Source organism: Pavona decussata, unplaced genomic scaffold, assembly GCF_977016875.1.
Source record: "Pavona decussata unplaced genomic scaffold, jaPavDecu1.1 SCAFFOLD_143, whole genome shotgun sequence".
NCBI lineage: Eukaryota > Metazoa > Cnidaria > Anthozoa > Scleractinia > Agariciidae > Pavona > Pavona decussata.
This window is the reverse complement of record NW_028145556.1, coordinates 1,088,240-1,107,855: the sequence shown is the minus strand read 5'-3', so window position 1 is coordinate 1,107,855 and position 19,616 is coordinate 1,088,240. Positions and strand designations below refer to the sequence as shown.

Below are 19,616 nucleotides of genomic sequence, written 5' to 3'. Positions count from 1 at the left end.
CAAACTGATCATCGTTAAAGACTTCGAACAATGTTTATTGAATGAGCATGTAATAACAAGGGCCGATACTGTTGGCTACAAATGCAAACGCTTTATTAAATTGATCACAGGTTAATTTTTCCTATCTGCTAGATCATAAACTTAGCAACACAGGTAGGGGCATTCATTGCTCCCCGCGTGGCGTGCCTTCAGTTCCTAAGAGCCGAGCGTCTGTAATTAAGGCTATACTTACCTGGATATGGATGGAATGCGAGCTCACTGCATAGTAATGATAGATCAGAGTATTAAATTTGAGTGAAGAATTAAGTGCTAAAGTGAGCCCTTGAATTTCCCACTGCACTGAGCGCTGAGCCCTAGTAAAGAAATGAAAGACCGCACGTGGTCTGCGAAGTGGGCGTAGTTAGGGGAGGGAGAGGGGGGGGGGAGAAATAGTGAGATAAAAAAAGGAGGACTGACTCCCCAGTGCCCCTTTTTTTTCTCTCAAATTTTTCTCACTCCTCCCCCCCCCCCCCCCCCCCCTTCTTGTCCACCTTCCCCAACTACGCAGGTTAGACCGCACGAGCCAAAGAAAATAATCTCCGATCTCGGAGGGAATCCGATCCCAAGACCTCCGGATTTACAACCCATGCCATCATAATCACCCACGAGTTGCTCCCAGTCTGGCCTGGTCGTTAGAGCCGGTACCGGCTGATCAAATATATCATTTGTGTCATTAGTGCAAGCGGCACAGCATCACATTGTCCATTGTATATTAATCCATGGATGGGCGTCCCTAAGTTCCTCGAGTCAGTTTGTGATTTCTCCCCCATCCGTTGTCCAAGGGAGGACTTGCCTGATTCGGTCCAGACCGTCCGAGATCGCTCGAAAAATTGTTGTCCCTTCTCAGATCACACAGGCTAACACAGTTATCCCAACCGTAAGGCCAAGTCAGGCATCCTCTTGAACGATTGTGGAAAGGCCGGAAATAACAAGCGACTGATCTATAATGTTTAGACTAGCTAAATATAATGTTAATTCTCTTTTACCGTTTCCACCACACTTCAGCCATAAGAGGAAAATTGTTAAGTGAAACACGAGTCAAACTTGACTTACGTAATCTTCAACTGACTCAGCATAACAACTGAAGGTCGTCAATAATGAGTAGTGTTATTTATCGGGAAAAAGAGCCGAGGTGTTTCGCCATTGGATGGAACTAAGAAGAATCTAACAGTATTGACCGCACCATTTCAATTAAATTTTAATTAATTATAAACGATAATAACAAGTACAATAACAATAACAATAAAAACAAACAACAACAACAACAACAACAATAATAATAATAATAATAATAATAATAATAATAATAATGATGATAATAATAGGTTTCCCTGGTCGCCCTATGCAATTGTTTAAACACAAATGCATTTGCACGTACGTTTTATACTGCATAACAACAAACATTAAAGCTTCATTTGAATGCAAATGTTCATCAACAGCACTTTACCATAAATTAATAAATTAATACAATATACAACACTTGATAGTGCAATCTGTATTTAGATATCCAAAATGCGCTTTACAAAACTTTTAAAAATTATACAGAAACATTAAGTTCAACAAAAGTTACTGTTAAAGCATTACCTCTTAATCACTCGACAATCTACCAAAAAATATTATCGAGCCTGAGTGTTAGCAACCGTGACAGCTATTTAATTTCGGCCTTGTTAGGCCTTGTCAGTGTGGCCCCATAAGGAAATAACACTTGTAGGATGTGACTGAGATATACAAAGTCACAAGAACAGCACGTTCGTGTTTTTTTAGCCTGTAATCATTGGCCTTAGTACCCATTCCAGTGGCTGTAAGTTACCTAAGCAAGCATGTGAGGTACTTGTGAATTTTTTTGTCTTTCAGTAGCCACATTAAATAAAAAAGCTAAAACAGATTACATCACAAATGAGCTAAATGAAAGTGCATTAATTCTCCTTCCTTTCGCTGAGGAAGAGTGAGATAATGAATTTCTGCCGGATTCTTTGAGCATGGCACCAAAACGATGGTTAGGCTAGACGGTCCTGTGGTTCCTGTGGATTATTCCACAAACCAAAATGATCTCAATAATTATATGACAATGGCTTCCTCCAAGTCAATGGCCACTTTTATTTAGCGTTAGTTGTAGCTTCTTTGGAATCAGTCAGTAATAAATAAATATTTATAAAAGGAGTCGAGTACGGAAGTTCAACAGTTTAGGGCTTTTAGAGTGGGTTAAAGATTTCTGTTCAGGGTGTTTTTCCCCATGCGAGAAATATAACTTTTAGTAAACAAATGGGCTTAAGAGTTCTTTAAAAAAAATTAATAAATTAAAACAAACTGAAAAATATTTGATTTATTTTATGACCGTGCTCTATCGATCATGACGGACCCACTGTGCACAAATCACTGCACTTACCCGTCATTCCGAGCGTGTTTGTTAGTCCAGGCTCAGCCCCTGTCGTGCTTCTAGTTACTGCGGGTCAGTTGTATACGGAAACGTGTGGTTTTGCTCTCTTTTAGAACCAAGAGACGCTCTAATCGAAAAGGTAAGTGTAAACTGCACTTTTTATCCTTATTTATGTTTTATACAGCGCTTGCCAACCGTCTGTAGTTTCGGTTTTGGTGTGTTAATTGTAAGCTCATCAAAAATATGGTCGACACCTTGGCGGCGAAATGAACATCACAAATCTCGCTGCACCGCGCGAGTTAATGTGGGCAACTGCCCTAAGGACTCTATATCGTTATTCTTTTATAGTCTAGTGGATATTTAATTCGGTGAAGTAACGCCCGTAGTTTTTCGCCATTGTTTCCTTGTTTATGTATGCCAACAAGCATGTCGAGTATTACCATTCCCCTCTTAAGGCGTTTGTCTTTATGTTTGGGAATGTAAGAAATGCTATCAATCGCGTATATCAGGCGTTGCATCAAACTTTCGATTACTTCAGCGATTGATAACACTTACTTCAAGTTAAATAACTTCGTATCAATTGTTTTCGATTGCCCTTCATGAATTTCTAATTTGTTTCGAGCGAGTGAGCTAAATTTAATAAGGTTAATTTCGACCGCACTGCGTTTGTCAGCTTTGTATATTTCTGTGTGCAGTCTACCGTCCCAAAAAGCATATTGTACAACTCCTCTTGGTAACCTGTTTTTATTTCATGATGTTCGTAGACCATCTTTTGGTCTTACAGCGTATTTATCTCGCAATTGTTCAGCCATAATGCCACCTATTCTCTTAACGTGAGAGAATTAGTGCATTTTGCCCTCGGAAGGTAAATTTTGGCCAAAGGTCATTACGACACAGTTATTATTACTTTAAAGGTCGCTGTAAAGTCAAACCAATAGTGTCTGTCGAAAGCCGATATAAACAAACTCTTGTGTCATGCAAAATGTAAATCTCGTATACAATGGTAAATCTTAAATCCTTTAGATTGCACTTTGCAAACTCACGCAAAATGATAAGTTTGCTCAACCAATCTAGCGCCGAAAACTGCAATGTCAGCTTACTAATTTCTGTCAGACAATCCACTGACATTCTTCCAAATATAGATAGTTTTGCAGTAAACTGGAGGGAGGATGATAAACATTGTTACTCTGGCTTGGAATCTTAGTAATTTAGATTGTTAGACGATTTCAATACATATTGAACATTTTTAAAGTACCATTGACAACTAATTTGCATGTGACTACGTTAATGTATGCACAGTACATTGCATCTGAATGGATGACTTATTTTTCAAGTATTGTGATAATTATAACAGTCGAAATTGATAAAATTTACCCTCGTAAATTAGAAACTTATTCAACTGGAATATAAGCAGCTTAACTTAGCAGTCAAATCACGTGGCTTGTGGCTACTATTCCTAGATGTATTATACTACCTATGATGACCAAACAAATTCATTTCTTTGGATGTATTCCATGCTTCGAGTAGTTGCTCAACTACATAAAGCCCTCCAGGTGAATAATCGCATAATTATCAAAAGCTGAAAGATTCTCCACAAAACGAGCAGTTGGCTGAGAATTTGAGGTCAGTCTTTCAGCTAAGGGCATTGTCAACCAATAAGTGAGAAAGGGTTTAATATTTTTATGACAGCCCTACATTAATTTCATAAAACACGCACATATCCTGGTTCAGAGTCTGAAGATAAAACAGCCAGTGATAGTTACAGCGTGATTGCAGATAAAATATAGATCTATACAAAGTGATGTGGATTTTATTACACTGTGATTAGATTTAAAAAATCAAATGAAAAAGCTGAAGATGTGACCTCCAGGTAAAGGATATTAAATTGCTGCTTGGGTGGTACATGTATCAGAGGAAAAAGCCAGAGGCTGAAAGATTGTTCAAAAAATGAACAGTTCGCCCAAGAAGCAAAGTTTTGAGGACAATTGGCAAATTTATAGGACAGAACCTTTCAGCCAAGGGCATTTTTACTATATTGGGATATAATTTCTAGAACAATATATGATTACAGTATGGTGGTACACTGTTGTTAGATTTAAAAAGCTAAGACCTGAAAATGTCAGTTTCTTGCTTTGCTTTGTTCTCATTGATAAAAATTGGGCAACAGATATCAAATTGGACAACTGTTATCAATCTATAGACCTATGCAAAAATGGCTGGCATTTAAATATACTTTTGTTTACATTGAAATTAGTGCTGCTAACCTTGTTCAAGGTTAAATATTCTTTTGATTTTTTTGTAAGAATAAGGTTAGTAGGGCTAATATGAATACAAATGGTATGTAGGATGTTTGTCCCATGAACCTAGTTTAATGGCCTTAGCTCAAATGAGTCTCCTGTAGCCCAGTGGTAGAGCATCCAAACTAGTAATCAGAAGGTCTTAGGTTCGACTCCCAATGGGAGCACCTGTATTCCCTTTTTCTGAGCATGCCAGTGTTATTTACTAAATAATAAATCATTCTCAATATTAAAGTGTCAGCCATATGGCCTATGGAAATGAAATATACATGAAAAACAGTACATCCAAATTTTCATTGTGATCAGTTATTGATTATAGTTATTAAATTTGGATCAAAGTTCACATTAATCCAGGATTAGCCTCATTACACTTTGAACAACTAGGCCTGAAATATCTGTGACTTGTGTATGTACATGTAGTATTGTATTTTATTGATGAACCTACATCATTGTACCAACCTTCATACGATCATGGATCTATTAACTCCTATTCCATAACTTGTAATTTTGTGTTGTTGTTTTATGTAAGCTAAATAAGCAAAATTTACGTTCACATGCAATTTTAATTTGTCTTTTTTATTTTCTTCAGGAGTCTAGTAAACACAGAATGACGTATTTCTAGCCTTATAGCCAGGAAAGAAGATGTCTGGCATAGACTCGGACCAGGATAAGCAGCCTATCAGTTCCGTTAATGGGGAAGCCAGTGATGCTAACATACAGTGCTCTGGGAAGGATGTTATAGGTAACCAGACCACCCCTGTTGAAGGAATAAAAGAAGCTGCTGAGACAGATTCTGCTCCTGCTTCTTGCCAGAGTGAATCCAAAGAAACAAAAATAGATGATGAAGATAAATCAAAGGATTCTAGTAACACAGAAATGACAGTTAATGGTGTTGGTCAACCTGTTGACGATCAGGAAAAGAGTGAACCATCGGAGAATTTAGGAGAAAGGTCTGGCGAGGAAGCAAAACCCAGTGAAAGTCGCGGAGAACCAACGGGTGATGAACAGGTTAATGGTGAAGGTGCTGAAGCGGGGAAGGAAGGTGAAAGTAAAGAGGCTGAACCAAGCACTGAAACTGTTGCCATAGAGACAAATGGAGAACAAGGTAAAAGTTCAGGAGAAAATCAAGAATGTGAACAAGGTGTTGAGGCTGTTGCCATGGTTACAACCAGTAAAGAAGATGATGCTTTAGCTGAAAGTAAGGAATCTGATCCGGGTCATGAATCTGTTGGTGCAGCGACAAACGGAGAAGAAGTTGAAACTTCAGGTGATAGTAAGGAGTCTGAGCCTGTTGATGCACAGGCAAATGAAGAGCAAGCTGAAAGGAAGGACTCTGAAGCGAGTCCTGAACCTGTTGCCATGGAGATCAGTGGAGAACAAGTTAAAGTTGAAACAACACCAAGTGAAATGGCGAGTGCTCACACAGAAGCTGACGAAGGAACAAAGGCTGAGGTAGCTGAGGTTACTCCTGGAGATCAGCCTGAGCATCAGCCTTCAGAGGAAAGCAATGTAACTGAAACAGGTAAAATGGTGTACATGCATGTACTGAGAAATGTGTGACTAATGAGTGACTTGAGTCATTGTTTACATGTATGTTGTGGTTCAAAATTTGTTTGGTTTTAAAGTTTTCACACCAGTTTGATTTCTATTCCTCTTTGTCTCAGATTATGGTAATGAATACTGCGCAAAGGAAAAAAATCAAACTGCTTTGAAAATTTCTAAACCTAGAAAAATCTTAACCTCCAACACATTGTCGGTGTTTAAATCAAACTAGCTTGAGTTACCAAGTTATATACAGTCGAACCTGTATATAACGGCCACCCTCGGGACTTGAGTAACTGGCCGCTTAATACAGGTGGCTGCTTAATACAGGATCACTAAAAATACTCACTGGGCGTGGTCTACTGTCAATTTTAATGGCGTATCATACAAAAACACTTCATGCAAGGAACCAATAGGACAATCAACACTCTTTCAAGTGATCAATACTTTAAACAAAGTTCAGTGCCAACTTGTAACTTAACGGTATAATATACGTAACATTGTGTAAAAGTACTATACAATAAATTGTCCTCTACTCTCCTACGGTATACAGTGCTCTATTTCTATGACTTACAGTTCACAACAAAATATCTCATTCCGTCATTTCATAGTTGTTACGCTCAATGTGGCTGAAGAACAAGTTAATTAAAGAGGAATTTCTTGCTAAAGAGTGAAGCATATTCAAAACGAACTTTTTTTTTAAGCGTTCGTGATATGGCACTGTACTTCAGCACATTGCGAACATCTGAAAAGCATTAACTATATTAAACGGCGGAGTATCAGCTTACAGTAGCTTTGTACATGTTATCGCATTTTAAACACAATAAAATACCGCATAAAATAACATATGGCTTAGTTTCCATTCAAGGGTGGCTGCTGAATACAGGTAAAAATAACAAAGAAAGACAAACATAGGACTGCTACAGGGTGGCCGCGGCCGCTTAATAGAGGTGGCCGTGTTATACAGGTAACAAATACAGCGTTTGTATGAGCAAACAATCGGGACTTTGAAAATTGGCCTCTTAATAGAGGGTGGCCGCTTAATATAGGGCCGTTATATACAGGTTCGACTGTATTTAAAAGTTTAAATCTGCTAAACGAAGAGCTTTTGAGGACAGGAATCAGAATTTGGAGTATAATATCAGGATAGAAGTAAAGTTTGTGAAAGTTATTTTCCAAAGCCAAAAAGCCAAAGTCAAAAGCTGAAATCAATGCTGAAATTTTTAAAAGCAAATAAATGGACTTGAAGTAATGTGAGTTAATTTCATGGATCGTGTTGATTTAGTAGGACTTTACATGTAATCTGCTGATTTATGAATCCCAACTGAAGATTTCTTTGTTTTCAGCTAAACATATTCCAACTTTACACTTGTTGAACTTTGCTGCTGAAGAGATAAGGTCCACGTTACCCATTGACAGTACAAGAAATGTGAAGGAACCTGATGAAACTGATGTCACAACCAAGCAGGAAAGATCAAAGACAGTTGGAGATATTGAGGTAGAGTGTAGTTAAATGGTTTTATAATTAAGAAACATTTGGAATAGGTTCTCTCAATTTTCGTTTCTTTAGTTTATCTTCACAATTGCCATAAGGCATTAAGGCCATAAGGGTGTGGTTTTTGGGACACATTCTGGATATTTCAAAATCAGAATACCTCGAAGAATTAAATATATTCTTCTTCTAAAACATTAATAAGAATATTATTTGATTCTTTTACTTTGGCCATTTGGAAATTTTCATTATTGCATAACAGATACAACATAGATATTTCAGTGTATAGAATACACAGAATACCATAAAATCTCTGTTATAGGCCTATATGACTGTAAACAAAAATTTTATTCTGGTTATAAGCCCCCCCCCCCCCCCCCTCGCCTCCACTTATCGGTCCATCTTAAATGTAAACATCTCTCCCCCTGATAAAAAAAAGGTATTGTATTCCATTATAAGTATCCCTGCTGATAATTTTAAGCCCCCACCCATTCTTTGACTTGTTGCCTTATTAAAATTACATTCACAGAACAATCAGAACAAGTAGAGTATGGAACAGTGATTTTAATTAACCTTATGAAGCTGGCTTTAGAACTGAGATCAAAGTCTGATCTTGTTTTGTTAAGTGCCAGTTAAAGTTAAAGTTAGTTTCAAGTTTGGTCTTGTAATAATCAAAGATTAGGGAGTGCGTTTGATGTCACCAGGCTCTCTCTCCTTTACCAAGTTGGTCATGATGTCATCCACCCCTACAAAATCTGCAGGGGAAGCCTGATAGCGTTCCAATCTTGGGATCCATTGGATCTTGATCCATCCATTCAATCAATGTTGTCCCATACAATCTCAACTTAATTTTGTATTGGGAGTGCGTTCTTTCTACCACAAACACAAATTATTAGTATATCAGCTAGTTTTGAAACATTTTTTTAAATGCTTGTAAGCCCCCCACCCCTGCATATGAGCCCACCCAAAACCTCTTATGAAATTTTAAAAGTTCAGGGCTTATAACCAAGATTTTGGCCCACTTTCAACTTAAATGCTAAATACAGCATTTGATTAAGAATCAATAATTATTATTGAAACTGAATTTCATAAATTGTTCCATAGTGGTGGTAACTTGAGGGGAATACACCTTACAGGAAGCCTGCCAGAGTGGTACCTTAAAGTGATTTTAATTTACTTATTCCCAAACATTTACTTCCCCTGTGAACAGGACAATGCTAATAGGTCCACAGTTGAGGTTGAGGACACCCTGTCAAAGCCTGATAGTGAAGCAGCCGCACCTGACGAGACTGTCAGTTATCAAACCAGTATTGTTGGGGGTGTGGTACATAAAGTACCAATCAACTCATAGTAAGTGTGAACATGTGTTGCTTCTGTTTTGACTTTGACTTGTAGAAAAGTTGTAATGAATTTAGATGTGAAGCATTCCTTATTGTGTAAGATTTTGAAACAGTCTACATGTACGATTCATGCATTGCTTCAAGTTCTAGGATATTCCATCTTGACCCATGACTGTTTATATGTCATAGTTTGTATGTCAAGTAACCTCTCCTTAAGGGAGCATTGCTGAAAAAACAACAATAACAAAAACAAAACAAAACAAAAACAAATCCCTCTCCACTGAAGGTATGCAGATGTGGTCCATTTAACTTTCAAAAACGAAACTTCACCCCTGTTTGAACCCCAGCTTTCAACATTACTGTTTTTATAGATGCTGTGACATGAAGCGACTTTTCCTGCAACTTTCAACATACATGTAGACAGTCATCACAATTATGTTAAAAATATTGATGTGGGCCCCATTTGACACAACACTGCCGGGAAGAGAGCCTTAAAATTATTAAAAGGCCTAGTTTGAGAGTCTTTTAAAATGTTGGAGATGTATTTGCTTTAATTCAGGAAATTTTAATAGTGTTAAATGCAATTTTACTTAAGTTAGTGAATGGCTAGGAACAAGAGCATTTTGCTGCATGTGTGGGCATTAGTGTCAGGGGGGTTCTTAGCATGTTAGCCTTAGCATGGTGGCTTTCTCTAAGTGCTGGTGCTCTTAGCATGTTGGTGTGTTTAGCATGTTATCGTTTCTCAGCTTACTGGTGTGTCCTGGCTGCTTGTATCGCAGACAGCATTATGGTCAGTGGTCACCTGTGTCTGTGTATGGGCCTGCCATTACACATGCTCTTGGTTGCACTATATTTCTGCTAGCTTGGTGTTTTGTGGTGGTCAGGTTTCGTAGAGTTTTCCCCTCCCTCCTCTTTGCTATGGCAGCCTTATCAATGTGTCATTTTGGGGGTTTGGGTCTCATGTTATGTTCTTTAATTTGAGTTTGTAATGTTTCTTTTGAGTCATTCACAGTGTCTCCTATCAGCACAGCATTGTTAAACACACTGACACTTCAATTAAGTGACTTATTTAATATTTATTTAATATTTTAGTTGATCAAGTGGTGATATTGTAAGAAGACATTAGATGGTTAGCTTTAACCTTTTAACCCCTAATATCAAAGAACAAATTCTCCTATCTTGAACCCATACTTTTCTTATAAAAATAGTGGGGAGAAGTTATTAAAATATCAAGAAAAATTCACCTTGGTGATCATATCTCCAATTCTCATAACTTCAGGAGGTGAATAAGCATCGATATTAAAGGGAGAAATTTGATGCTGATCACTGTAAGGGCTTAAAGAATTAAGGGTTAACAACTGAAAAGTACATGTATATTTTCCATGTCTCAATTTTAGCTCACCAAAAGGGCAGCGCAAGCCCAGAGAGGGGAGCCCACAGACCCAACCAAGAAAGAAATCTGTCATTGAAGCTCTGTTTGGGCGACGTAAAAAGTCTAAAGGAGGGCCAGAAAGTCCCCCAGGCGCTAGCCCCGAGGGGAAAGGTGATAAAAAAGGAGATCAACAGGAATTACCTGAAGCTGATACGAGTGGTAAAGATGCAGAAAAGGAGAAGCTACCCGAGCAACCTGAGTCTGGTTCTGTTATTCCTGGAGTCATCGTCGATACTTCTGCCAAAGGTACTACTGAGGCAGCAGAGGGTGGAGCAGGTGTAGAGGGGGAAAGTACCTGTGACACTGATAATAAACAGGAAACTGAGGGTAAGGAACCTGCTGCTTTAACAGAAGACAATGGAGAAGTGGAAGTAAAACCTGCTGTGGCAGAGCAAAGTGAAGAAGGTGTCAAAGATGAAACACTGCAGGATGTTGAAGAACCAAAGCAAGCTGAGATAGAACCGCAGGATGGGAAGGAAGATTCAGCTGCAGTGGAAAGCATGCCTCAAGAGAAGGAGAAAGAAAGCACTGGAGAGCCTAAGGATGAACAGCCAACTGAAGGTGACAAACAAGCTCAAACTGATTCACCAGAGGGAGAGAAAAGCTCACAGCCGACACTAAAGAAAAAGAAATCCACTGGCATATTTGGAGGTTTCTTTGCACGCCGCAAGAGTAGGAAATCTAAAGATGCTGCTGCAAATCCTCCTGAAGAAAAGGCAGACAATAAAAAAGAGGAGATGCAAGATGCAGGTGTATCCACGCAGCCTACAGGTGAAGTTCCTGGGACAGACCAGGGTGTAGCACCTGCTGCTGAAGATGATGCTAATGAGGGACAGCAGGACCCTGCTAATCCACAGAAAGAGGCAACAGAGGGTGCAATAATCCCAGCTGTTGATCAAACTGTGGAAAGTGCAAAGGAAGAAATAAGCGATAGCGATAAAGTTGATGCAATCACAGGTAGAGAGGAAGCTGATGCAGCAGTTTCAGAGAAGCCAGAGGTACCTGTAAAAAGTACAGTACCTGAAGATGTTCAGACATCTTCAGAAGAGCCATTACAATCTGAAGAGACTGCTGATGCTACAGAGAAATCGACCGAAAAAACAGTAGAGCCCGTCCCAGCTGAAGATAGTCAGCCCGGGGCTCAGCAAGATGAAGAACATTTGAGTCAACCAAAGATTGAAGGAAATAACAAGGCAACTGAAGAAGATGATGCAGCTGAGGATACTACTACACCACAAGTTGAGGAACCCAAAAAGGAGGATGACGCTGGCAAGGAGACAGGTATAGTAATAGTACATAGTTTAAGACCTACAGGCTAAAAAGGACTTCCCAATTTCGGGTAACTGAAAAAAAATGAAATTATAATAAAAATATATCCATCCATCCATCCATCCATCCATCCATCCATCCATCCATCCATCCATCCATCCATCCATCCATCCATCCATCCATCCATCCATCCATCTATTTATCAGTCAATCAGTTGCATATAAACAATTAATATCAAGTATCCTAGCACCTACCTGTACATGTTTCTTCATATACTGCCTGTATGTGCATGAATTTTTTGTATAGAAGCATAGGGTGCACTTTGCTGGTAGGCTTTGATTATTTTTGCATTGCATGACAATGTGCACACCTGAGAAGTGGTTTCTCCTTAGACCTCTTTGCATCTGCATAAGGTAGCTTATGACAGTAACAGTTTTTTTTTTGTTTATATCTTTGGTTTTGATATTTCAAGTGAAGGTGATGACTTTAGTTTATGTGACCTATTGTCAGTAATGGCATTCTTGGGGTAATCCTGTCATTGACTACTATTGGTAGCATCCCATCCAGGCAAATAGCACAATCCATGGTTGGCATGGCATTTGTAAATAGTACGTTGATTTGAAAAACAAGTTTAAAATGTATTTGCCATGCTGTATTGAGCAAAAATGTGAAGTTTCCTAGAGATCTGATTTAAACTTTAATGGAAGTTCAAATTTTTGTTAAATTTGGTTTGGCAAGTTTATCTAATATTTACAAAATCAATGTCACACCTACTATGAATTGTACCACAGTAGTACTTGTATTTGCTTCATGTTACAGTAAACGAGTTAACTAGGCTTTAGCCCTAAGAGCCACCTGTTATGTTAAATTATACAACTTTACTTTACCTCCTGTTGTTCTTTCAATGCATTAAGTATGCGTTTTAAGTCAAGAACATTGATTTGTGTTCCAGTGGAAAAAACCTCTCCTGAATCAGAAGAGACTCAAGACGAAGCTACAGAGTTGAAGGAACGTATTGCTCTCAGGAATGGAGGAAGCCATAGCCCAACACACCGGATGCAAATGAGAATTAGTTATGCTGAGACAGATGGAGAAGGCAAGTGATCAAGATGCAAAAGTCGTGCATCTACTGAGATTAAAATGTTCTAAATGTTTATTCAGATGATTTCAATGTCTCATGTACAGTGTATGTGTAGTACTGCACATCAGCTATCAAAGAATGTGCTGATGCATCACTTTGCACCTTTGTGTGGTGAGGCCAAAACACTCTAACTCTTTTGCTTCCTTGATCTATAGGTGGTAAAGAGGTAGAGGTGATCGGCACCCCTGAAAAAGCCCCTGAAGTAATCAATCAGAAAGGGAAAGCTGATCACAAGGTGTCCTGTCGAGCTCTGGGAGAGGCTGATAATGAGGGATGGCTCTCTAAGAAAGGTAGGTGTACATTTCAATAGACAATACATGTATGTCCAGCGTAAACAGCAACAAAGGAAAGTTATGCTTGATAGCTTTCATTTGAATGCATGGTTTTACCCACAGCTCAGGATTTCATTGACAGATTCAAGCATTAGCATACGTACATACAACAATAGCTCCCTGTACAGGGCTGTTCTACTATAATGGCAATTGAAAATAAGTAAAAGGAAGAAAGTACTAATAGATAAATTAATAAATAGATGTGCAAATAAATGAATTAATAATACTAGTGATCCCCAATTATTTTGACATCTCCTTTTGAATACTTTTGTGTCCGTAATGTTCTTTACATCATCAAGTAAGTTATGGTATAACTTGGCCCCTCGAAAAGCAAAGGATCTCTGAACGATTTTAAGGCGAGAAAAGGGAATATTGAGATCACAGGAGTTCCGGATAACTCTATAATAAACAGCACCACAGGAAAGTACAGCTCAGTAGCCTTCATTTGAATGGTCATACTTTAGAATTTCTTCCACAGACTCAAAAGGTAGAACCACCTCGTATAGCGTAATAAACAGCTTACCAGCTTGCACTTGAATTGTTCTTTATTCCACAACATGTAAAGCTAGCTAGAAACTATCTTGAACAGCATACCACAGAAAATTGTTGTTCAACTTCTTTTGTTTGAATGGGCTGAGGCTTGTGTGTGGGTGAGGACAACGTGTAAGGCATTGACCGTGTATCAAAACAGCTGGAAATAAAACTGCATGTAATTTTTGGCTTTTCCTGTAGGTGGAATGCTCTTCCTGTCAGGCTGGAAACGCAAGTGGGTAGTGTTGAAGGATGGCAAACTGTATTACTTTAGGACTGCTTTTGATCTTGAAGCTGGTGGTGTGATTAACATGCAGGGAATCACTGTGGCTGAAGCGCCTGAAACCAAGAAAAAGTTGTAAGTTGCATTTTCTGAGATATATCTCACTTTTCATTGTCTTTGGGTTCCATTACCTTAACATTCCAAAAAGAAATCTAAGCCCTCCCTCCCTTCACAAATCTCAGATGCTTAAGTGCTTGCAACAATAATCCCAAAACAGAGGCCCATTGGAGAAAGGCTTTTTTGTGTGAGCTTCTCTGCCGCTTCTTGCTTCTCTATCCCAGACACAAGAAAAGAGACTTAATTATTGATAGTTTGGTCCAAAATACCAACAATTTAATTCACACATGAATGGGCCTTTTCATTTTTTTTTCCTGAAAGCTGCTTTAAGTGTGAACAGCCAGGTGCTAAACCTCAAGTGTCAGTGTTCATGGCAGACAGTAAAGAAGACATGGACAAATGGCTAACAGTGTTAGCAGCTGCATCCAGAGGAGAAGTCATTCAGAAACCAAAACAACATCAGCTGGCAGTCATGGGTGAGGTCACCATGCGAAAAAAGTCTGGATCCACCACAGCCCAGCGGCATAGTTCTATTCTTGGTCAGTAGTCTTTGGAACCTTGTTTTGTTTGTCTTTTTTTTTTTTTTCTGTCATTTTCTGTCATTTTTTTTCTGAATAAAAAAAATTCCATTGTGACCCTTTTCACTCCCATGAAAAATGTTGTATTTTTGTAAAACGGCAACTGTGAACCCCTATACCAAATGTAATATATCAATTAAAAGGTTTTGTCTGGGGCATTGTATAAATCATTCCAGTAAAGATAAAGAAAGTAACCAATAAGATTGAAAGGGTTGAAAATGAAAATAAATAATTTCTCGTATGTACTGGGCATACCCCTAAACTGTGGCTTTTAAGGCATAGTTTAACGTGTTAATCACGTCTCGTGGGGAAGGGGGGGGGGGGGAGATTTTATGTTTCCAATGTATGTGTTTTTTCAAGGTCTTTTTGCTGTCCAAATTGTATATAGTTTGACCCAATATTGAGCATGTAATGACTTCTTGTGCCATATGGAACTCTTGGGAGTGAGACGGTTAATTTTATAATCGTCTGACTTCATCTTAATTATCCAATCCTGGTTTACACATGCGGCACAAATGCAAATGAAGAAAATAATATTGTTTCATTTTTCGTGAAGTGGAGTGAAGCAAGTGAAGGTGTGACGTCTTCTTTGCCATCTTGGAAGAATGCTCTGTATGTGCATTCATGCATGAAACAACTGAGGAATAGAGAAACAGCGAGACTAAGCGTTCCTGTGTTGACGTCACAGCACTACTATCCCCAGGCTCCTGCCTTGCGCGGTATTAATAAATAAATTAAATAAATAAAAGTATTGTACCCAACCGGAAGTGAAATTTGACACTTTCATACGCCTCAAACGCGGAGAAGAAAAACTGATAAGGATTATTATTAATTTTTTTTTTCGATTTTCATGCGAGAACAACATGAAGATTTGGTCAAGCAAATTAAAAAAAAAATTGTAATATGCACTTTGAAAGCAATCACATCTTACCAGAGGTAATGTCATGTTATTTGTTTGTAGCTTTGGGCGGACGTCACGATTTCTTAGAAGATGAAGAAGACCGGAAGGCCACCCGGCGGAGGTCCACTCCTGGGTCTTTCTCCAAAGTACCCAAAGAAACAGAGGAGGAAGGTAAAAAAACTGCTGCACCCAGTGGCACAAACCAAACGCCTATTGACGAAAAACCAGCTGATGAACCGCTAGCACCAAATGATCAGCAACAAGTAGCTAGCGATGCACCTTCGGAACCTTGTGGTGAACAACCAGCACTCTCTGCACCTAGCAACGAGCACTTAGCACCTAGTGATACACCCAAAGAACCTGCGTCACCAGGTACTTGTTCTTCACTACTACCCCCCCCCCCCCCCTCCCACCAGTACCTAGTGTCGAACAACCGACTTGTATTGACGCATCACCAGAGTCTAGTGATGCGGCACACCCTGCAAGTGTCCTAATGATTCGATTTAGCGTCCAAGGCGCGTATTTATTTTTGGTACCTCAAGGGAGGACGCGTATTCATTTTTGAGAAGCAACCGAATGTGCAAAGCAAAACTTTAATGTGTTTATTAAAAAAAAAAAGGAACAACAACAGAAACTGTAACAGTACCATAGATATGGTGAATGTTCAGTTGTTATGAAGGAATTTGAAAATCATTAGTCGTTTCGATGCTGATAGCTTCATTGTCATTAGCGTCAATAATAAAAATTTCTGGCGCAGCAGAAAGAACAGAATAGGGCGCTTATCAGAATAAAGGCGCTTACGTAATAGGGACTCTTATTAGAATAGGGGCGCTTATTAACTAAAACACATTCGAAGGGAGGCGCTTATTAGAAAGGGGGCGCTTACTGGAAGGAGGGCGCTAAATCGAATCATTACGGTAGTGATACCCCCCCCCCCCCATTCCTAGCACCCAGTGATGAACACCCTGCTTCTAGCGGCTCACGCTCAATCTCTGAACCCTTAGATGAAGCGCCGAAAGAAAACACTGAGAGTGGAGAAAGCAAAACGACCGAAAAGACCGTCACCGTGGTCGTGGGTGAAGTATTTGTGGGAAGTGAAAAAGTGGTCGTAGAGTCAACATCATCTACTGTAGAAGTTTCAACGTCTGAAACAACAACAACAGATGTCAAAATCTCTGAAGATGCAGCCCCAGTTGTTTCAAATGAAGAGGAGAAAGAAAGTGGACCAAGTTCCAAGGTCTCTGAGGAAGTAACAGGTGCAACTAAAAAACACGATTCATCAACAGATTCGGAATCTCCTGCGGATAAAATAGATGGAGCGGTGATGGCTACAACAACAGAAAGCTCAGTAACTGTTGTAGAAACAGTAAAAACCTCCGTGGAAATCTCCGAAACTGTGAAGACATCAACAGTGGTATCTGAGGTTCAAACAGAGGTGCAAGAGACTTCAGAATCAGACCAGAAGCCAGAAGTCAAAGAAGGAGTATCAGAAGCTAGTGCACCGCTGGAAAGTGAAGCTTCTGAGACAACTTCACCAAAAGATAGCTCTGGCAGCCCACCGGAGTCACCATCTAAGACCAAGTGGTACTTCTCACTGGACCGGAAGCAAACGTGGTCTGTTGCAGCAGAGCCTGAGGATGAAAAGGCTTCAAAACGCTCCAAGCCACGCCTCTCAAAATCCAGCGACAGAGCATCGATCAAGTCAACTTCCAGCGACAACGAATCGGTCAAGTCACCGTTGCCTGACGACGACGAGTTGATGAGATTGTGTCGAAGTATCAGAAAAGCGCGCCTGTCAATAGTTGGTGAACCGGTGCCGGATGGTGCAGAAAGATTGCGGGCGTTGTCTAACGTACAAGGTAGCGACGTAGCGATTATGAGGCTTAAAACACTGGAGAGAACTCTGAAGGTAAGCTTAACTTAGAGGATGTTAAGTAAGTTCCTGGTTTGAACTCAGACTGCAAAGACTTGGATCGGTTTCCATACTAATCCTTGCTACTGCTTACATGAAACGGGTCTGAAAAATGATCTCATTCCTGTCTGACTCATTCGGAGAGCTGAACCGCCACGAATGACTCAGATCAGTCAGTTTTTTCCTGCCTTTTCTCTTAAGGAAGCATGTCTGCCCGAATTTAAAAAAAATTCAGCGATTCGTTTCTGTTTCTCTCGCTTTTGTTGTCTTCGTCTTATTGTTAGGGAACTTAAGCAACATCGACGGCAACCTCAACGACAACGTCGGAAAACAATAGGTTTAATGAGCAAAAACAATCGCTCAGTAAGTGGGTTTTGAATTTTTGTACATTTCTTTGCCGTTCTCTGCAAAACAACAACGTGAAATGACCAAATTCAAGGTTTTGTGGAGAACGTGAGCACACGACGGTGAATTTTTCATTTTCTTTCTTAACTCTAACGCCGCGCCTGCCAATTTGGTTCCCGGGTAGTTCGCTGGTTTTGTACAAGATGGATGAGTTGGAATCGTGAAGTAACACAAAATAAATGAAGTAATATTATTTTCAAGTACCATTTTCGTTACCGTCGCCGTCATCGTTGCTTAAGCTTTATATTGTTCGTTTTATGAGTCATACCGGTCTGAGCTCGTGTTCTATTGAGTATTCACCTCCTGGCACTGTCTTGGATTACGCGCGTGTGTTTTTCGCCAATCTATCAGAAATAAGGTGACGACTAGGACTGGCTATCCACTAATTTGGTATGTACTAAAAAAAAATTATTCACTTCAGTGCCAGTAAATAGCGGTAGATATTTACCTCTCCGCTTCATGACTCGGTAAATATCCATCACCATCTACCTCCACTTTGGTGAATAATTGTTAAATATTGTCCATACTTTCACAGGACAAAGAGCAACATCTTTCCGATCTTGAAGAGCTTCTTAACCAACCGGAAATAAACAGACAATCGATTCACGAATGGAAACTACGCAATTCGGATTTGCTGGAGGAGCTGTTCCCCAAGGAGGATAGGGAGGGGCAGATTGAGGACGAAAATGCTGCTGAGGGAGGGGAGAGTGAAACGAAAAAGCAGGATAAACTGCAAGAGGATGGTGCGGAAAAAGAAGGGACAGAGGAAAGTGCTGAAGAAGCGAAAGAAAAATTAGACGAAGCAAAAGAAGAGCTGAGTGGTTCAAAGGAGGAGGGTGATGGAAATGTAGATGAGAAACAGTCAGCACCAGATGAGGAAGTGACGATTGAAGATGAACAGAAATTAGACAACAACGAACAACAATCAACGGAAAAAGAGGACGAGAAAGAAAAAGAAAATTAGAATGAGAATGTTTTAACAGAAGTAGGTGCTGTGGAACAAAAGGAAACCTCAGCCGAAAGTGCCCTGTCTACAGAAACAGAAACAGAAGCGACGGATGGGAAACCGGAGCATGAAAAAGACATTTCTCCCGAGTCCAGCAGTGCACAAAAATCCTGTGAGGAAAGGAAGGAGCTACAGAAGAGTGGAGATACCTTGGATACTCAATTTTGATGTCATTAAAAACTGGTAGAGATTCAGAGTATTATGATCTGTCTCAGCAATGTGGACCGAGGTAATAAGTTAAAAGTTCAAGTATTTGCACGCTGGTTTTGAATCAGTGTACAAAATGTCGCGCGGAACTTTACTAGTCTAACCATCGTTATGTGTGCGTCTTAGTGCTGAATTTCTCGAGCTTTTGACGTGGTTCTAAGGCAATGCAAGGTCGCATAGAGGGAATGAGAGGGAACGACTTCAGACCCTATGAAAAATAAGCTATTAAATGATGCTAAGTGACTGGTTTACTGAAAAAGATGACAAATAATAATTACAGCTGCATGCTGCTTGAACCAGTCAATCACAGCAAGCGAACACTAATTTGCAACAAGAAATATTTGCACCAGTTTGGCTCGCCGGAACAAAAAGATTTTATAAAATTTTAATCACATAACGTCTATTCAGATTAGTTGCGTTGCAGTTATCTAAACTTGTATATGACGCTACATTTCATTCTACTGGCTGTATTTTA

At 39.5% G+C, this 19,616-nt stretch overlaps 1 protein-coding gene across 1 annotated transcript; it reads left to right on the top strand.

The window, feature by feature from the left end:
- Nucleotides 1–2,441: 2,441 nt before the first annotated feature.
- Nucleotides 2,442–19,034, top strand: LOC146466501 (uncharacterized). The gene is made up of 13 exons (XM_085127082.1): nucleotides 2,442–2,555; nucleotides 5,303–6,235; nucleotides 7,602–7,753; nucleotides 8,958–9,097; nucleotides 10,485–11,800; nucleotides 12,741–12,884; nucleotides 13,085–13,219; nucleotides 13,994–14,150; nucleotides 14,454–14,671; nucleotides 15,672–15,983; nucleotides 16,616–16,776; nucleotides 16,849–17,520; nucleotides 18,464–19,034. Exons 2-13 carry the CDS (start codon nucleotides 5,356–5,358, stop codon nucleotides 18,890–18,892), a joined length of 4,716 nt encoding a protein of 1,571 aa, XP_084983208.1. The 5' UTR covers nucleotides 2,442–2,555; nucleotides 5,303–5,355; the 3' UTR covers nucleotides 18,893–19,034.
- Nucleotides 19,035–19,616: the final 582 nt, after the last annotated feature.

Coding starts and splice junctions, on each gene's coding strand:
- LOC146466501 (XM_085127082.1), top strand. CDS start 5,356: ATGTCTGGCATAGACTCGGACCAGGATAAGCAGCCTATCAGTTCCGTT. Junction 14,672..15,671: donor GCGGCATAGTTCTATTCTTG/GTCAGTAGTCTT, acceptor ATTTGTTTGTAG/CTTTGGGCGGACGTCACGAT. Junction 16,777..16,848: donor CTGAAACAACAACAACAGAT/GTCAAAATCTCT, acceptor CCAAGTTCCAAG/GTCTCTGAGGAAGTAACAGG.